The 19,479-nt window shown below is 36.5% G+C and overlaps 2 protein-coding genes across 7 annotated transcripts; one reads left to right on the top strand and one right to left on the bottom strand.

Annotated features, from left to right (window-relative positions):
- The first annotated feature begins 6 nt into the window (after positions 1–6).
- Cep290 (Centrosomal protein 290kDa) lies at positions 7–12,144 on the top strand. Of its 2 annotated transcripts, XM_076800324.1 has the most exons (24): positions 7–259; positions 661–745; positions 1,118–1,164; positions 1,245–1,319; positions 1,429–1,564; positions 1,639–1,775; positions 1,842–2,080; positions 2,183–2,315; positions 2,381–2,571; positions 2,920–3,061; positions 3,132–3,372; positions 3,819–3,984; positions 4,170–5,510; positions 5,865–6,162; positions 6,477–7,678; positions 8,107–8,305; positions 8,568–8,773; positions 8,999–9,146; positions 9,233–9,628; positions 9,729–9,895; positions 9,965–10,166; positions 10,765–11,022; positions 11,114–11,194; positions 12,018–12,144. In XM_076800324.1, the coding sequence occupies exons 1-23, from the start codon at positions 80–82 to the stop codon at positions 11,180–11,182; spliced, it is 6,258 nt and encodes a 2,085-aa protein (XP_076656439.1). In that variant the 5' UTR covers positions 7–79; the 3' UTR covers positions 11,183–11,194; positions 12,018–12,144. The 2 variants fall into 2 exon arrangements, with proteins under 2 accessions (XP_076656439.1, XP_076656438.1); XM_076800323.1 differs by lacking the exon at positions 12,018–12,144 and having other exon boundaries at positions 11,114–11,483.
- On the bottom strand, positions 10,958–16,910 carry Eh (Eclosion hormone). 5 transcript variants are annotated; one of them, XM_076800327.1, is made up of 3 exons: positions 16,657–16,910; positions 12,701–12,799; positions 10,958–12,310 (listed from the first exon to the last, which is right to left on the bottom strand). In XM_076800327.1, the coding sequence occupies exons 2-3, from the start codon at positions 12,795–12,797 to the stop codon at positions 12,144–12,146; spliced, it is 264 nt and encodes an 87-aa protein (XP_076656442.1). In that variant the 5' UTR covers positions 12,798–12,799; positions 16,657–16,910; the 3' UTR covers positions 10,958–12,143. The 5 variants fall into 5 exon arrangements, with proteins under 5 accessions (XP_076656442.1, XP_076656445.1, XP_076656440.1 ...); XM_076800330.1 differs by lacking the exon at positions 16,657–16,910 and adding an exon at positions 16,502–16,607; XM_076800325.1 differs by lacking the exon at positions 16,657–16,910 and adding an exon at positions 14,137–16,480.
- Positions 16,911–19,479: the final 2,569 nt, after the last annotated feature.

Here is a 19,479-nt window from a genome sequence, read left to right as displayed (position 1 = left end):
GGTGGCGTCCTTAAACGTCAAACAAGTGATTAGGTTACGTGATTTCCAGTGGAAATAACTGGTGAAATAAAGTGATAAAATGGGTCGAACAGATTGGGAACGAATATTGACGTCAGATCCATCATCATTAACCGATGATGACATTGAAGATTTTTATCCTACGTTAATTAGCTGCGATGTCGACGAGATCAGTGATGTACATAACCTACGTACTCTGATGAAGCTGTCTCAAGAGATTCTGCAGTATAAGGATAATCAAGTAAGAATAAATATTCCATTTCTTTTTCTTGAAATAGTATTGATAAATTATATCCATTGCTACTCACGTCATTGTTATTTAACACTAGGTACGCGTCAAAATGACGCGTTCTAAATAACATTTCGAATTACGATTATTGCAATTAAAAATGTATTCAACAAATTTATTCCTTTGGGTATATATTATTTTTAAAAATGACTAAAAATTTGGGTAGACACATTCTCGTTATTTTCATAAAGTATTGTAATAAAGTCACTTTTAGTGCTCCTTAAACCTAACACTAAGCAGTAGACAATATGTAACTGTACTTCTTCTTGTTTGTAATGAAGTACTATAACAGATTATCTAGAATAGTTGTAAGGTAAGGATTGTTTAATACATTAATATTTTCTTTTTGTTAGGTAGAATCATTGCTTTTAGAATGCAGTGAATTAAAACAGAGTATTTCCTCTATGAAACCTGAACCTGCTAAGCGTAAAAAGAAAGGTAACTATATTTGGGATAAGACCTGCTGCTTGTTAATATTTTTAATCCTTTGTTTGCGTACAGCGGTTATAGCGATCCACTGAGAATTGTATATAAATGATATGTATCACTTGGTTCTGTGTATCTTCTATTTGTAATACTTGTAGGGCTGATGCTCAGTATTTTTTGCAATAGTATTTTATATATTATCATGTATTATGACTAGACTTTGGATTTTTTCCATTTATGGTAAAAATAAGTAAGTGCAATTTGAAGCAAGAGGCAGATTAAGAAAATTTAAATGCTCGAAGAGTTAATTATGTATTAAACTTAATTTACTTTAATTTATAAGTACAATATCGTGAAACATCATGTGCAAATTTCTTTGTGTAGAGCACGATGCTACTATTACACAAGACGAAACCAATGATTTGCCTAAAGTAAGATATTCTACTAACTGTGTAATAAATGTATGTTTATATAATGTATGTTTATAAAAAATGTACGTAATCATTTTAAGCATTTGGATGGGTCAGAAAACAGTGAATTAGCAGGCAAAAATACAAAAATTAAAATTTTGATGTCTGAATTAGAGGTAAGTGTAATAGAAAAGAAATTATTAAGAGAAAAGAGAGTATTATTAGGTCATTAAAAAAGTTCGTGACCTAATATAATTTAATACTCTTCATTTGTATTATTTGTAGAGTTTAGAAAAAAATAATGCTATTTTAAAAGAACAATTAACAACATTGACACAAGAGATGAGAGATGCTACACAAAAGATGAACGAGATGACAGAGGAATTGTCTTTGGTACAAATTAAATCTGTAGAATACAATGGTAGCGAGACATTACTCTGTTTAATGTTAATAATCGCGCGTTCTCAATTAAACTGAAGGAAATCTTTCTTCCAGAAAAGATACGTTGCTTAGAACAAGAAAACGCTGCATTAGTTGTTCAAATTGAGGAAGTAACAGCTCAGCAAATAGACAGGGATAAAGCAATAGATGAATTTGGTGCAGCAATTGATACTAGAATTAATGAATGGAAGGTATAAGATTTTCTTATCGACTACTCAATGTTAATTGTATCCTCGTTTTAATAAAAATTAAATTAGGCTGTACTGGATGAGAAAGATACAACAATTCAACAACTACAAGAAAATTTATCACAGTCGGTTATGCAGTCTATAGTTACTGTTCAAGAACAGGACAAATCCGAAATAGTTCATTTAAATGAGGAGATAGATTGTCGTGATAAAATTATAATTGAATTAAAAACGAAGCTTCAAGAGGCTGCAGTTGAAATTAATGAAGGTGCTGCATTGATTGAGAAATTAAAAACAGATGCTCAGAAGTACGTACAATATTATTACAAAATAATATTGACGATAGAGTTGAATAATCGATTTGATTTATTTTGATCGATTTATATGTGTTTCATTAACATTTTGTGTAGAGTTGGAAAGAGTAGTAAGAAAAGAGAAGTCAAAGATTTGTTGAAAAAGCTGCATGATGCAAATGAGGAGATATCGAAACTGCAAATGAAGATAATTGAGGCAGAGGAAGATGCTAATTCGAGAAGTAGTAAAGTCAGTTTCCTATATATTAGCATTCAACAGTTGTTAATCAAATTTTTAATCATACTTTTATTTAGTTGTGTGATGTATTAGCTACATTAAAAAAATATGAGGATGAAAATGAAGGATTAACAGACGCCCTAAACGAAATAAAGGAATTAAAGACTGCTTTGAAAGATAAAATTGAACACATAAGAGAATTGATTAATGTTGTCAATAAATTGGAAATGTTAAATTCGTATCAAGAAATGGAAATTATAACTCTTAGGTAATTATACATTGCTTAAGAATTATAAACATGCTAGAACTAAATCTACAGCTATTACCCGATTTATACGGAAGATCAGTTCCTGAGAATGCTGTATAAATAGAAAAAAAATCAAAATGCGCATAATTTAGTCAGTTCTCTAATTATATTTATTTGTACCAAGGCGCAAAATAAAAGAAGTGTAGTTCATTTTATAGAAACTAGAAATACAAAATTCATAAAAAATTGGTCGGAAGGTTTAATTACTATCTTTTCTTCTTGGTTGGTAGGAAGTACCGTGTAAGTCGGGAGATAGGTGTATGCTAAAAATAAATCAATTATAATAATAGTAATTATCGAAACTCTCAGAGAAAGGCTGGGAATCCCAGAGGATGAATCAGTATCGATACAGAATATTTTAAAGAAACGCAACCAGGAAGCTAAAAGATTGAAAGAACTCGTGCAACAAAACAAAATGCTTGTTCAAGAAAATTTGGATATGAAGTCTGACGTGAGACTGAGACATTAATCAATAAATAAATTTCTATTGTTTGACTGAAATTAAGATTAATATTTTTTAGATGAGGGTACTAAAATACAAACTGAGTAGAACTTCCAAAGAGTTTGATTTTTCGGGCAGTACAATAGACGGTAGCGAAGAATTCTTACATTCAACTAAATTGTTCGAATCTGATACAAAATTGCCACACAGTAAATCAAGAATGTCTACATTGCAACAGAATCTGCAATTAGTCATAGAAGAAAACGAGGCCTTGAGAACAGGCATGCACGAAATTCTGGATTGTATTCGTACCCAAGATGGTGAATTTTCACTAGTTTTAATGGTACTTTAATGATGCACTGTTTTCTTCCCCTTTTTCACCCTAAAATTCTCTAATTTCCAGCTATCTTTAACTCACGATTGCTATGAGACACTCGTATATTAACCACATTTACAAATTAATTTTGGTGGAAAATTCTGTCGACTTTCTTTCTATTATTATTGTTAAGTCGTGAATACTTGAACAATTATCATCTTTTGAAAAACTCATATAATGCATTTTAAGTAAATCTGCAGTGAGCACGATGTATTGTGACTTTATGTAAATGTATTTTATAATTTATCTTGTATTTATTGTCTGTACAAGTGAGACAAATATTTTTGCGACAGGATTTTCTCTCAGACAGATACAGTAGAATAAGGGTCCTCGTCGTTTGTTTCATGTACGAACAATTTCAGTTTAGTATTTAATTATTTAATATCTCAGGTAAAAGCTTAGTCGAAATACACTCTAATACATTAGAAAGACTGCTAGAAGCTCTAGACGTGAGACACTTGGCTGGCTGGTATCATCCAGCTATGAGGTTGCAGGAACACCTAAACGTTGTACAGGGCACTAACACAGAGTTGAGAGGTCAAGTAAAATTATTGAGGTAAATATTGAAATAACAATTTTTCTTGAGATATTGATCCTTATTTCTGGAGAAAATGGGGGATCAATATCTCGAGGACATTGAACAATTGATCCAATGGTGAATGACATCATTAAGTAGCCTCTAAATGGTGTATATAATACATTAACAGAGCTACTCGATTCAAAGAATTACACTAATTGCAGAAAAGAACTGCAAAGAAAGGACAACATACTCCAAACTTTGGCCCTAAACAAAGACACGAACATTGAAAAAATATACGCAGAGGAATCAGATAATGAAAAGACGGCGATTTATCTGACCGAGATGAAGAAATTGCAGGAAGCCTATGAGAATGATGCCGAGGAATGGAGTAGACAAAAGGACTCGTTGTCTCAGGAAAATGACAAATTAATGAATGACATTGAGAAGTTGAGATTACAGCTAGAAGTTTACGAGAAGAGTGCACAAATTTTGGAAGAGGGTGATGATGAGGTCAAAAAAGCATTTGTTGTTAAAACTAAGGAGTATGTTGAAGCTGCTGGCGAAGTTCTCGTTACAAGCAGAAAGAACAATGCTCTTCAGCAATTGTTGAACAAGGAGACTGTGAAAGGCTACCAGGAGCAAAAGGAAGCCATAAAGAATGAGACCAATTTAAGAAAGTCACTCGCTGATGTGAATAAACATAATAAAATCATGGAGAGAGAAATTTCCACGTTGAGAAGCAATTTGCTGAACTCGGTCAGTAATACAATTTATAACGAGCTGAAGGAGAAGCATCAGGAACTTAGTATACGAGTTAGGAATTTATTTGAGAACAACATCGCCTTGCAAAATGATAAAGAAGTGCAGGCGTTGAAGAATGAGCTGGAGCTAGTGAAGCAAGAGAAGGGTCAGCTCGTGGATCTGATGAAGAAGAATATAGCTTGCGAAAATGAACAGGATATCTTACGTCAGTTGAAGGAAGCTAATGCGAATGAATTATTAGAAAAGCAACGAGCTGATCATGTAACTAGCCTACACGAAATTTTGCAAGTTCAATTAGCAAAGTGCGAGGAAAATATGAAAGACGTCGTCGCAGCGAAATCAGAATTGCAAGAGGAGTTGATTATACTTCACAAGAGGCTGTCGAAAGAAATATCTTTCGAGAAGTATGAACAACTAGATGATAATCAAATAAAGGAACTGAAGGATAACAACGAGGAGTTGAAGCTGGAGGTTGAGAGTCTGAAGAAGCTGCTGGAGGTGTCTCAGGAAGAGGCTGAGAAGCAGTACTCATTGAATTCGATGAAGACTATGGAGTTGGACAATCTGAGACACCAGATTCTTGACTTGCAAGCTGCCAGCGAGGACAAAGCTACAATCTCCAGGCTGAGTTTTGAATTATCGAGTAAAAGTATGTTGGAGATGGAATTGAATGCTAGGAAAGTACAACTTGAGAAGGAAGTTGCCTGCACGCAGGAGGAATTGGAGAAGTGTAGAGCTACGTGCGAAGGATTGCGCAGTTATGTTCAGGACTGTAGGAAACAGTGCGAAAATCGATGCAGGTGATGCTAGTTTTATGAATTCCAGCTTCTCCTAAGCGATGGTCGAATAATTGTTACATACAACGACTCTGTAGACCCTCCCAAATATAATTATATATTTTTTATAACGTCATGAACACATAAATCCATCAATTTGTACAGAAAGCTTTCGATTTATTTTGGAAGTTAAGGGTCCAGGGCAAAATTTAAATATACAATTTAGAACCACCAAAAGCAGGAATACAGATTCGATTTTCAATTGACAAAATTGTTCTGTTAAATGATTTGCTTCTCAATCACTTAGGAGTTTCACTTTTCAACTAATGGAACTTTCGAAATTGCAATCGTAGGATAATAATTACAATTTCATTGCAGAACGTACGTAGACGTTATAGGGTTTCTACAGAATCAATATGCAGGTTGCACTTCAATCAGTGCTCTTGATAGAATAACTCTGTTATCCTCTAAATTGAAGGACGACCGTCAGAGTATTGATTCTGAATTAGCGAACGCGAAAGAGAGTCGCGAGAGCGCCAAATTGCAACAGGAAACGCTTGTAAATCGACTGCAAATTGTGGAGAGCTTGAAAGATATTTTGGAGCAACAAATTGGTAGCAATAGCGTTCAGGATATTATGCAGCGTTTTTCAGAGTACTCGCAGTACACTTTAAATGTACGTTGATAATCAATTTAATCTTTTACAGAATGTATTCTCCAATTTTCAAAATTATCAATTCATGTTACTGCTTTATATTATTTTATTTTCATTCAACCCTTCCTTTTTTTTAACTATCGACAGTCAATATTGATACTAATAAATTGATAAAAAATAAAGTGAACATTTTCTGTATAAGTTCTCAGTTCTTAGAAAATATATACAGAGGATTGAAGAATCAACGTTACACAAATCTTCTATAATCCATTATTTTATTTATCGTGATTTCGTCTACAAGTGAACGGTACTCAATCCAAGTAATGATTTATCAGGAATTCAAATACAAAAGGAAAGTGACGCAACTAGAGAACGAGCTACAAGTTTCTAACAATAAATTCATGGAGTACGAGTCGCTCATAACCAGCATGGAGCAGGAAATGATCCAGATCCAGAAAGCGTGGGGTAAGGGTCAAGATCAACAATTAACAGTCGATACTAAAAACACAGGAACGAGTACTGTACCATCGACAACGAAACAAGAATCAGTGCAAACAACAATTTCTACAAAATCAGAGGAAGTACAGACTGATCCGTACACTTGTTGCCTGGAGAAGAAGAGTACCAGTGAAATGGAGGTGCAGACGACCTTGACATTAAAGGACATTAATTTCGACCCGGAATCACAATTAACAGAGAAGAAACTGGACCAGTTGGAGGAAAAAAAATATAAAGACACAGATGAGAAAGAAAAATCAGAACCCCACAAAATGGAAAGTAAAGAGACGGAACAGATGCAAAAAGAGAAATCGTTTACTTCGAAGAATGGGAGTAAAGAAACAGAGCAATTAATAGAAGAGTTAATGAGGAAAACGAGGGGAAACGATGAAGAAGTGTCTTTGCTCCGAGATCAATTAAACCACGCCTTGAAATTAGCCTCTGAAAGATCCTCGACGTTAATTAAATATGAGGTACAGATGTCCGAGTATCGTGCGAAAGTAGAAACATTGAATAGAACAATAGAAAATAAGGATTCGCAATTGAAGCAGAAAGAGAAGCTCCTGGAGGAGTCCAGGCTAGCTCCTCAATTGCAACTGGCAAGCTCAGAGAGCAGTGAGAAGCTAGCATTGAAGTCAACGATAAACAGTTTGCAACAATTGATACAACAGAAAGAGGAGACCATAACCAGGTACCAGAGTCTTCTGAAGGAGGACCGGGACGAGCACAGTAAAGCTGCAGCTCGGTTGCAAGAGGAAATCAGAAGCTTGCATTGCCGTCTTCAGGCGATGGAGGCCGAGGCTCAGAAGGTTGCAGTAAAAAGGGGCAATGGAGTTGCGGAGACGGAGAATTTAATTGATAAAGTGGAAGAGACAAGAACTGATGGCAAGAACAGTATTATGCAGACTGAAGAGATTGCGAGATTAAATGAGAGAGTGTCGACTCTTGAAGCGGATCTGAATATTACGAAGGAGCTGAGTGATCGATGGCATTTGTTGGCTGAGGAGAGGCTGAAGCATATGGATCGCATGAGGGAAAGGTAACTTGCTACTTCGCGGAGTTGTACAAACCGCGGCAAAAAGTATTCCGATCGCGTCGAAAAATCGCAGAATTTTCTCAAAATTGAACCAAATCAGTCGAGACTTTTCCAACGTGTTGGAGGAATTGGTTTATTAAAGAAAAACTAAATTTTGGTATTGATTGGAATTGTTGACTTTTACTTTTTTTCAATTAGATTGCAGACTTTTTGCTTTCAGTTTTGTCTGATTTATGCGATATTGTTTTCGAAAATTATTAATACGAGAGGTTGAGAGTTTCTTTGAGAGAGTTTATTTTGAAAATTGTGCAAGTCCAAAAAAAAATACAAATATACAAATTATGTGATATCTCACTTAAAAAAAAAAAATGGACTTACACCACTTTCAAAATAGACGGTCCATATATTTGAATAAAGCTGCTTTTCATCAGGCTCGAAGAGCAGCATAAAAGTGAGCTAGAAAGTTATCGGGGCGAACTGAAAAAGTGGCAATCGGAGGCCGACATGTTGCGGAAACAATTGTCTGAGAATCGAATGTTGGTGACGAAAGGGAACATTTCTTTGATGAAGGAGCTGCAGGAGAAGGACGACAAAATTAACGAGCTTGGTCTCACCTGTCAACAGCTTCAGGTATGGCAAATTATTGCCGAGAAATGCATAAATAATTATGGAGGAATTCGTATTTTTCGTTGATGTTATAAAAAGATTTTTTGGATCCTTCGAGCACATAAAAATGGACTTTAAAGTCGAGATGAAATTAGGAAAAAAGCAGGAATGCATTTATTCAGATTTTAGCAATTGTTATATCGTAATGCACGTCCAAGAATTTTTTGAACAATTGAAACGCATCTTGTTGCATAAGTTGAACATGTTTTATTATGTTTCTATGAAGAATGAGCTAGAACTAATGGAGACGAGGTCGCAACGAGCAATAACTCAGCGAGAAACGGAATCAAAAGTGCATGAAGTTACACAAACTTTGCATCGGGATCAGTCCCAACATGCAGATGCAGTTCGCAAACAGTTGCAGTCGTTGATGGAGAAGGAGAAAACGTATAAACAGGAAATTTCTGACCTGAAGCAACAGCTTAGTCGCAGGTACTACACTATTATAAACAAACGAGCGACGGTTGGTCAATAAATGAATTGCACCCTGCCTCTAACTTCCATCTTGAGAAAGAGTGAAATTAAATTTGAAAATAAAATTCAACCTTTACATTTTAAATTGAACAATTTTAATTTTAATCATTTCTTCTAGTACACAGTAATAATTCGATCAGTGTTCGAATGTTAATGCTAAATAAAGATAAATGTTTCTCACAGATACATGGCAGTAAAGGCCCAAGAAAGGAAAGCCTCCCAACGCGAAACCCAACTTGAACACAAAGTCAAACTACTAGAAGCAGACTTGGAGAAAGCCCGAGCTCAATTAGACCGCGAGTATTTCGCTCAGGAAGCGAAAAAGGCTAAAGTATAATTCAAAATTTCACCAGTAAATAATAAACGATCTTTCTACAATAATTGAACAAAGTAAAATTGAATGATTCTTTTGCTCAGACCGCGGAAGAGCTCTTGCTATGGGAGAAGCAAAAGAAATGGCAGCAAACTGCAGAAAAATTGAAACAGAAGCTCAAAGAGAAAACTGAGGAGTATACTAAATTGCTTTCGAGCTACGAGAAACTTCGATTAGTGGTGACCTGTATGGAAAGGGAGAAGTGGTACTTGAAGAGCAAACTGAAAACGGAAAATGGCACTATCATTGGAGGATTGTCCGCTAGGTCGGCGACCACAGCGCAACAGAATGTCGTGGAGCAGCTCCAGAAGGAATGCCAAGTTCTTAGGGAACGTATCAAGGAGTTGACTGATAGATTTGAGACTGAGGATAACGAGAAATTGTTGTTGAAGATCGAGGAGCAGAAGAGACGTATTGCTGCTTTGGAAATCATCTCTCAGGTGAGATGGCAATGCGTTCTTCCACATTAATATGATAGGACATTATAGAGAAATTATTAAAAAATTTTTCAATATTGATATGTTTGTAAATTTACTGCAGGGTAATAATTGCGTCACTACCCAATTAGAAAAGCTAGAAATGACCAAAGACATTCTCGAAAAAATGAACCTGGCTTTGGAAAGTGAGAATTTCGAGCTCCGACTCGAAATGGAAAAAACAAACACTGACACGCCGAAATTGCGGGAGAAAGTTGAACATTTAGAGAAGTAGGTTTGATTTGTACAATTGAGAAAATTAATTGTGTATTTTGTTTAAAAATCTCTTCTTTCCACTAGGTACATAGAGTTACTGAAGGTAGAGAAATCGTCAGATTCGACGTCTAGATTATCAGATAAAGAGCTGCAAGAGTACAGTGTGAAGAAATCGAACATTGAAATGGAGAAGACAATCTTTACTTTGAAAAGAATAATTGAAAAATTGCAGATGGAGAACAAACGGCTCCGAATGGGTTCGAAGAAGAATCACGTCGTCTATCAGGCATGGAATTGATATTTTTTTCAGTAATGCCTCTCTAATAGTTAATGAATTTTTATCGATGCAGTATACTCGATAGTTTCTACTGTTTCACCAGTTAAGATTTTTTAGTCACTAAAATCTCAAAGATGTAAACTTACTTTTCAATTTCTTCAAACAAGAACTAAACAGATACGTAAGTTTCTGTATTAATAGTTTTATTATGATGGTAAATAAAGTGAATGCAATGTTATGTATTATATTTTATTATACAATAGTAAGAAGTTTTTAATACTGGAAAACCAGCGAATAATTGCAGCATTGTTACGTTTTGCATAAGAACATGGCGTCGTGTAATTATAATGGACTAAAGAACGATCGCTATACGTTCTTTAAATACTAAAACAGCACTTGGTAATTTTCATTCTCTTTCAATGATTGCAGGCTTCTATTATCTAATTATCCACTTATCCAACTATTTCTTTCTTGAGAAGTGTGACTAATAGGTATCACCCAGAGAGGCACTGCTGCTTTACGCAATTCATTATTTATGCTGTTAAAACAATTCATCAAACAAAAAATGTTTTTACTTATTCTAAATGAAAGTGTTCTTCATTTTCAGGGAAAACTGTCAGGTAAACAAAATGATTGTTTACTCCAAAAACAGTACGAAGAAGCGCAGAAGCGCGTCGTAGCCTTAGAAACGGATTTGCAACTAGCAGAGCAACGACTGGCAGCGTTGCAAAACGTTCAGAAGGACGATGAAAACGGGGAGATTATGGTATTGAAGGAACAATTGATTCACAAAACCGAGCTCTTAGACAAAGTGAAACATTTATTATCGAGAGCAGCCATCAACGAGAAAACTCTTCGGCAACGTGTAAATATATACGCTTGAAGGAAGAAACACGAACAAGGCTACAATAAAGGAACATAACAAAATTCGTGCGATTATTGTGTTTTTTTTTCAGGTACAGCAACTGGAATCGAGGCAAACATTGTCGGCAATACCAGAATGTTATCTGACGACTCCCGAGTAAAATCCCCTTCCGGTGAGTAATCCGCAGTCTACTGATAAATCTAGTGATACATGAACAAAACATCTAGCGTGTACGATTTTATGATTATGTGAACTTGGTTGATTGTTGTATAGTGTTATTTCTTTTTTTGGTACTTTTTCATAGCGAATCCGGCAACGAGATTTTTATACTACTCCCTCTCTCGTTCCTTTTTCTATTCGTCGTTTTGAGAATATTTTCGTACTTAAGAGTATGTGTATTAGAGTATGTTTTATAAATACGTTGAAATGCGATGCGAAATAAAAGGATTTTCTAGAATGTTTTTGAGCGTTAATGAATCTTCAAGAACAGATCTTTCGACGCTTTATCTACCCTCGATTTTCGAAATCAGTTTTCCAACAATTCTGAGTCTTCTGAAATTGATTATTAATAGTTGAGAATTTCTTGAACTAAGACTAATTTTCTAGTTCAGAAGTGATAGCAGTAGATTATATGGGGATATATGGTTCAGAAACTTCTTCAGAAAAAGAAATACCGTGAGGTTCAATTAGCTGAATTAATTTTATCAATTAATTAAGTTTCAATTAATTTCTATTTTAGTCATCTCATGTAGACCTCCCCAATACCCCCAGTATATTAAATAGTTTCTTAATTGAACACTTTGGGTAGACAAAGCGTTAAAATATCATTTCGAAACGCACACATGGTACACACACACACACATTCACGATCTGTCACAGTCACAAAAGCGATATCATCAATCACAGCGTTAGATTCCCATCGAGATTTCACCTAAATATGCCTCTATACTTGTATAAAAAAAAAAAAAATAAAAGAAAAAAGAATACTGTTGCAGGCGAATCGCGTCTTCGATCCTCGTTGACCATTGCAGATTACAGCGATAGTATACGTAGCGGACATCATTCAGAATTTTCGACGCGAGCATAGATTTGCTAGGAACTTTTCGCGGACGATGATTGCTCTAATAGTCGCTGTCCAGTGCTTGGAGGAAGGGCTGAATGGATCCTTCGTCCTCGCAGTCCGGGATCAGCTTTCCTTTGTACTTGACGCAGGAATCGGCGCATTTCTGCCCAAGGAAGTACGGTCCGAACATTTTCTTGCACTGGGCGCAGTTCCGTATGCACACGCCTGGAAATTATGCGAAAAAATTCACGATTCCGTCGACCGGGAAAAAAGTGGAGCGAATTCCCTCCGAAGGGAAGCCTGGTGCGTTTAACTTTCACTTGGACTCGTTTACTTTTGTGCTCGCTTGCGTTCAAAATTCAGCATCGTTGGCGAATCGTTGTTAATTTTTTGTTTGTTTCATTTGGCTCTGACGCTACATATGAAGCGAGCGCCACAATTGTTAAAATTCAATTGATCTCGATTTTGCAAAATTATTCAGTCGATTTCTAGGAAAACGTGACTTCGCTAATTGTAAAAGTGAAAATTTGAATCCGGTCGTATGAGGGACGACGGTAGATTATGTGATCAGTTTTCATTAACAAGTGTGTAATTTCTTTATCACTATAAGCTTACCAATGGCTCGGTCGAACGGCGAACTTCCAGCAGAAAGTGCGAACATCATTGCTGAGGCTGCGAGGAGAACGAATAGGATGCGAATGTATGCGTTCATGGCTGCAACAAATAGAGAAATCTAGTGTTAATAGTTGTCAGTTTATCAGCTACTTAAATTATCAGTTCATCAGCTAGTCTGATTATCAGCTGCTCTGACTATTAGCTACTTTGATCATTAATTCATCGGCTAGTCTGATTACCAGTTCATGAACTACTTAGATTACTAATTCTACAACTATTTAGAATATCAGTTTATCAGCTACTTAAATTATCAGTTCATCAGCTAGTCTGATTATCAGCTGCTCTGGCTATTAGCTACTTTGATCATTAATTCATCGGCTAGTCTGATTACCAGTTCATCAACTACTTACATTACTAATTCTACAACTATTTAGAATATCAGTTTATCAGCTACTTAAATTATCAGTTCATAAGTTAGTCTGATTATCAGCTGTTCTGGCTATTAGCTACTTTGATCATTAATTCATCGGCTAGTCTGATTACCAGTTCATGAACTACTTAGATTACTAATTCTACAACTATTTAGAATATCAGTTTATCAGCTACTTAAATTATCAGTTCATCAGTTAGTCTGATTATCAGCTGCTCTGGCTATTAGCTACTTTGAGCATTAATTCATTGGCTAGTCTGATTACCAGTTCATCAACTACTTAGATTACTAGTCCTACAGCTATTTAGATTATCAGTTTATCAGCTACTTAGATTATCAGTTCATGAGCTAGTCTGATTATCAGCTGCTCTGGCTATTAGCTACTTTGATCATTAATTCATCGGCTAGTCTGATTATCAGTTCATCATCTACTTAGATTACTAATTCTACAACTATTTAGCTTATCAGTTTATCAGCTACATAAATTGTCAGTTCATCAGCTAGTCTAATCGTGAGTTCATCAACTACTGTAGTTATCAGTTACTCAGCTAGTCTATTTATCAGTTCATCAGCTAGTCTAATCATCAGTTCATGAGTCGGTCTAATAACCAGTTCATCAGCTAGTTTGATCCTCAGCTACTTAGATTATCAGTTCATCAGCTAGTCTAATCATGAGTTCATCAGCTAGTGTAGTTATCAGTTCATCAGCTAGTCTATTTATCAGTTCATCAGCTAGTCTAATCATCAGTTCATCAGCTAGTTTGATCCTCAGCTACTTAGATTATCAGTTCATCAGCTAGTCTAATCATGAGTTCACCAGCTAGTGTAGTTATCAGTTCATCAGCTAGTCTATTTATCAGTTCATCAGCTAGTCTAATCATCAGTTCATCAGCTAGTTTGAACCTCAGCTACTTAGATTATCAGTTCATCAGCCTCTCTGATAACCAGTTCATCTAGTTTGAATCTCAGCTACTTAGGTTATCAGTTCATCAGCTACTTTGATCACCAGTTTAGCAGCTGCTAAGATTAATGGAAAACTTTGCGAGCGCGTTCCCAACGCAACACGAGTCCTGGTGAAGGTAAAGTGTCCAGGATGCAAGCATGCCTGACTAGCCTCTGGCAGGATGCGTATATGGCTCGAAGCCGCATCGATATCATATTCACTTTCCTCAATTAATTACCGGTCTCGTGCGGCAGATAAGAAAGAGACGGCGAGAGAAATCCATGAACTTTCAGGGATAACTCGGATACGTCGAAGTCGTCGAGGCGGTTGATCGCGGTACGTGTTAATTATACTTTCGGTGTGCGTCGGTTATAACCCCCTGGCAAGAAGCATTCTTCAAACGGATCAACCGGTTTACAATTATCATTCATTGGACATATATATTTTATCGCGAGACTCGCTGCGAGCCTCGCTTTTAGCAAAATTGATCGGAAAAGTATTCTCTCATTATAGTTCGTTCATATGTGGCGTGCACATTCAGATGGATTAGGTGCACTACAGATTCACGATTAGTGCACGGACTCTACATTGAATCACTGGTGGTGTAAAAGAGACTACCATTGAGACTATTATAATTAATCAGTGTTGTTATGGAACTGTGTCTGTGCACTTTTAAATAGAATAGATGCGCAATAAGTGTGTAAGTTTCGCTATACATTATATCCAAAAAATTGATAAATATTGTCTTTCCATGCGCAGCAATGCAATCACTATATGAACGTATCGTCGGTTCATTGCACCAAACCGAATCTCCTTGAAGTTACAATATAATTTCGCATAAAGACTGGCACACTATACTTCCTATTCGTGTTTGCATACAGCATCACTTACTTCTCAGCCAATATAATATAATTGATCGCGTGACGCTAATCATTAACACTATCACTGATATATTTAGCACGGCGAAAGAATGTTTTGCCAGGGGTTACGCAGAAGTACAGTAATGCCTCGATGTATGCGAACAATTCGGAACTGAAATATCACTGATATCATGTTCAAACACTATTCGTAGGTGAGAAAGTACTAATTCAATGATATAACTTCTTTGTGCCAAATGATTTTTCAATGAAACATATACCAGCATATTCGTCACAATTTTCTGATTAAAATGAGCCCAAACATGACATGGTTCGAACTACATTTGTTTGTTTAATCCGCGATACAGTAGAACCTCGATTATCCGAACTAATCCGTGACATATAAGTGTAGATTCGAGATTTTGTACATTTTGTGACAGAGTTGAGTGAAATGTAAAGTAGAACGAAAATTGAGAATAGCGAATCCAAATAGATTGTCTATCCAGAAATGATTAAAGAAGGAACAAACTTTTCATTTTATTCTTATTTTTTGCAATTGGTGGATAACGACAAGCTGTCAGATAACGGAACAGTCACTTATCTACGAAAACAATTTAAAATCTGTACTAATTGATACAGTAAATCGTAATAGCATCGTTTTAAATTGAATATTTATCGTCGGTTCGGATAGCAGAGGTTCCACTAAATCGCGAATTACAGACTCAGACGTGACTCAAACTGTATCGTGTTGGGTATCGTTTTACTCGGAAAAACAGCGCGAATACGCCAGTAGGAGCTTCGTACAAAAATATTTAGAAGCAAAAGAGTTATGTCAAGAAATTAGCATTGTCTCACCGATACGATCCGTTCTCGTGTCAAGTTCCCAGGCTTCTAGGCTCGTCCAGGAGCAGATCCGACGTTCCCGGCGAATTTCTCACAAATCTGCACATCTCTGCCACAAACACCGAGACATTCGCATACTTCTTGTCCACTAGATTCGACATTTTCGACCGAAGGCGTCCGCGTTTGAGCAACATCTCGCTCGAGAAGTTCGCGCCGTATCCGCTACACGGTCTTTTTTTTTTTCTCGCCCACAGACACCTGCGCCACGGTCCTGCGTCCGTGTTTCTGCGTGTCTCGTTCCTCTTTCTTTTTCTTTCTCAAATACACCGTCATTTATAACCGGAATCCCCGGGCAACGCTTGGCGCTTCCGCGTTCTCCTTAACTGCATTGTGAACACATAAAAGATAATAAATATGTATGGTGTCTGTTTATCCTCTCTCGCCGTCTCTCTCTTCTCCAGGAAGCACTTGCAGATTCAAGACCAAGGATCGATCGATCGAGCACCGCCTTAGCGCACAGATCACGGAAACACCGTGGATCCACCGCGGATCGATCGGCTCGCGGATCAATGGACTTCGAGTACTCTTGACACGCGTCCTCGTCGTCGTCGTTTCGGAACGGTTTTCGAGCCGAGAGATCGAGACGATCTCGAATCACTCGGATCGACGATCACTGTAGAGCTGCCGGGCCGCGATCGGTTGCGCGTGGTTCTCGCTCGTGTGTTTACCTGGGGCACGGTTTTGCGATCGGATCGAAGCCGAGGCTGTTGGAATTGATAAAACCAGACGAGTGACACTGAGCACCGGCACGATGACGGCCTTATATATCCGTTCAGGCCAGATTCATCCCTCGGAAAGAGGGAAACCCCGCTGCCTATCTTACCTTAATTCGATTTCTTCGATTTCCTGCACTCGCTCGATGGGATTCCGCCGCGGAAATTTCGATCGATCGAAAACCCGCGGGCTACGATTGTAATTGCTTAAAGGGGAGAGCCGGAACAACGAGTCCCCAGATTGGTCCTGGCTCGTCCCGGTTGGTTTGATACTGATTCCGATGTTGAGCCGACCCGATCTTAGGATGTTATTATACCGTCGATACACCGCAGGAGGTGGTTTTAGCGAAATTATTCTGGGGAGCTTCTCCGCGCGACGCTGATGAGTAATTCGCCGATCGGTGTTGTCTCTTATAGCATCCTCAGGACGTTTACCGAGAAGTTTTCACCGGTTTGCAGACGCATGATCAGCGGAAATTAAGTGGTAGGCGTTAGACGATTCTGAGACTCTAACTGCTTCTTTTTAACGAGCGCCGGCCAATTTTCCGTGAGAAATCTTTCGACTGTGACAATCATTCAGATTTGACGCGTATCTGACAAAAATCGGCAGCTATAATTTACAATAACAGAAAGCTTGAGAAAATACTAAATGTTGCTATCCACTTGTTACAATTAGCGAGAAAAGAATGGACAGCAACAGACGCGGAGAATTTTTGTTTTGCGCAAAGAACATTTTATTATGAACATTTCTAAAGACTATTTTCCATTAATATAAAATGTGCAGTGCAATACAGTATAATATGCGGTACATGAAATTAATTGTAAAACAGTTATGCGAAAGCGTCTTTTGGACCATCCTGTATAAAAATAAGGAAAAATTAGATAAGTTGTTCTGTTTGAATATTCTGTCCCATGATTTTTTACTATTGCCTAACGATTTTTAAATGTTCGAAAAATTGCAATGTCGATTTCAAATTATCCAGTGACACGTATGGTCAGTACAGAGAAGAATTGCAAACTAGTTAGGCTAACAGTGATAGGGGATTTACAAGGAACATTCACTTTCGTTAAATATTCAAGGATTAAACACCTATCGAATAGTATAGCAACAGCAATGAGCGATCGAAGATGATGAAAAGATTAGAATTATACGTAACTCGCCATAGAAACATTGTTTTAATTGTCATGCCTTTCATCTTGTTTTTTAAATTGGCATAAATGTTCACAGTTCGTGCACAAACTTTGCACGATTTCGAATAATTTGTTATTGTCGTTTAAGGCGTGCCTCTAGCGACAAGAGTGCCCGACAAGACGTGCCTAACTTTTAAGAGTCGTTTCACGTACGTCACGTTCCAGATTCGCTGACGTGCGTTCCATTCAATAAATATTTCATTGAACACTTTTTTTAATGAATCGTTCCGTTTCGTTGGAAATAATTACAATGATCACTACAATGTGATGATAGAGAACGAAACAAATTCATTATTGACGTATTCTGGAAATACCCAGCGCTTGCACGCGACCAACTTTTAATGTGCAGTAATTTTCCTGGTGACATTGCACATTAACTTTGCATGCTACTATAAATCAGGCGAGAAGAATGCTTGAACGAGTATGTATATATATTGTATTAATTTGAACAGGAAGTGAATCATGGTATGCGAGCTGCATTTTTTATTTTCATAACAATACACATTCACATATATATAGGTACCTACTGTAAAATAATATAGCATTCAAGGCAACAATCTTTCAATAATTATGTCGGTCATTCGTGAGGAAAGTGACATAACTCAAGATCTAAAAAAAAATTGTAATAATATATATATAAATTGTGGTGTACTTAATAACTAGACTGCGGATGTTTATGCAAAATAAAAATTTTCTACCTGAATTGCAACAATCTGGAGTGAAATGGAAATTTATTTTCTTTCTTATTATGTTTAATAGGTAGGGAATAATATAAATAGCATTTATAATTGTTTTAATTTTTTTACTGTTTCAAATTATACCTACTCATTTTTGTCATAAATGCATAAAATCCGCACGCTATTTATAACAAATGTACATGAGAATTAACCCAATGTCTAAATAAAAATAAATTATTTTACATTTCTAAGTTGGTTACATACAATAAAGAAAAAATCGGCAATTTTAGGTAATATTCAAATGTTTCTCCTGTAAAATTTCCTTTTTTTTTATTATGTCACTTTTCTTATGATGTGTAAACTCCAGTGTATTAAACTCTATTGTTAATTATTTGTCGACTAGTTTCCACTATTAACGCTAAATTCACAGGCCACTAAACGTCACCATTCTATCTTACTTTTTAAAATCGAGCTCCCAGGCACCGCCATCTTTTTGACCCTTTTATTGAAGCCCTTTTTCCACTATAGAACATGTCCACTGGACAATGCTCGTGCACGTTTTCTTCGTCTTCGCTTCGACATTTTCTGCCACAATTCTCTTCGTATCTTGCGAATTCCCAGTCGATGGAATACAACAGAATTTCTTCGTCTCTTACCTCGAAGAAGACGTTGTATCAATCGTCTGCTAAAAAAAACCCATTCTGCAACTTTTATATTTTTCCGAGCACGTATATCTTTTGAAGAATTTCTCCAGGAAATTTTTCTAATTCCATCTTCCTTGGGGAATCGGTTCAGCAGAGGAATAATAATGAGTTCATAACAATTGTTAGCAAGCATTGTACAAGACGGGAAAAATTCTTTTAGAAAAATTTCATGGGAAAAAATAACAGGGGAACAAAAATAGTAATTTTTGTTCCATATTTTCTACATATTTTGGGTACCAAAACATGCCATATTTTTAATATATTTTGGGTACCAAAATGTGGCATATTTTCTACATATTTTGGGTACCAAAACATGCCATATTTTTAATATATTTCGGGTACCAAAATATGGCACATTTTC

This window comes from Halictus rubicundus, chromosome 14 (assembly GCF_050948215.1).
Source record: "Halictus rubicundus isolate RS-2024b chromosome 14, iyHalRubi1_principal, whole genome shotgun sequence".
NCBI lineage: Eukaryota > Metazoa > Arthropoda > Insecta > Hymenoptera > Halictidae > Halictus > Halictus rubicundus.
The sequence above is the reverse complement of the archived record's forward strand: the minus strand, read 5'-3'. Positions and strand labels throughout refer to the sequence as shown.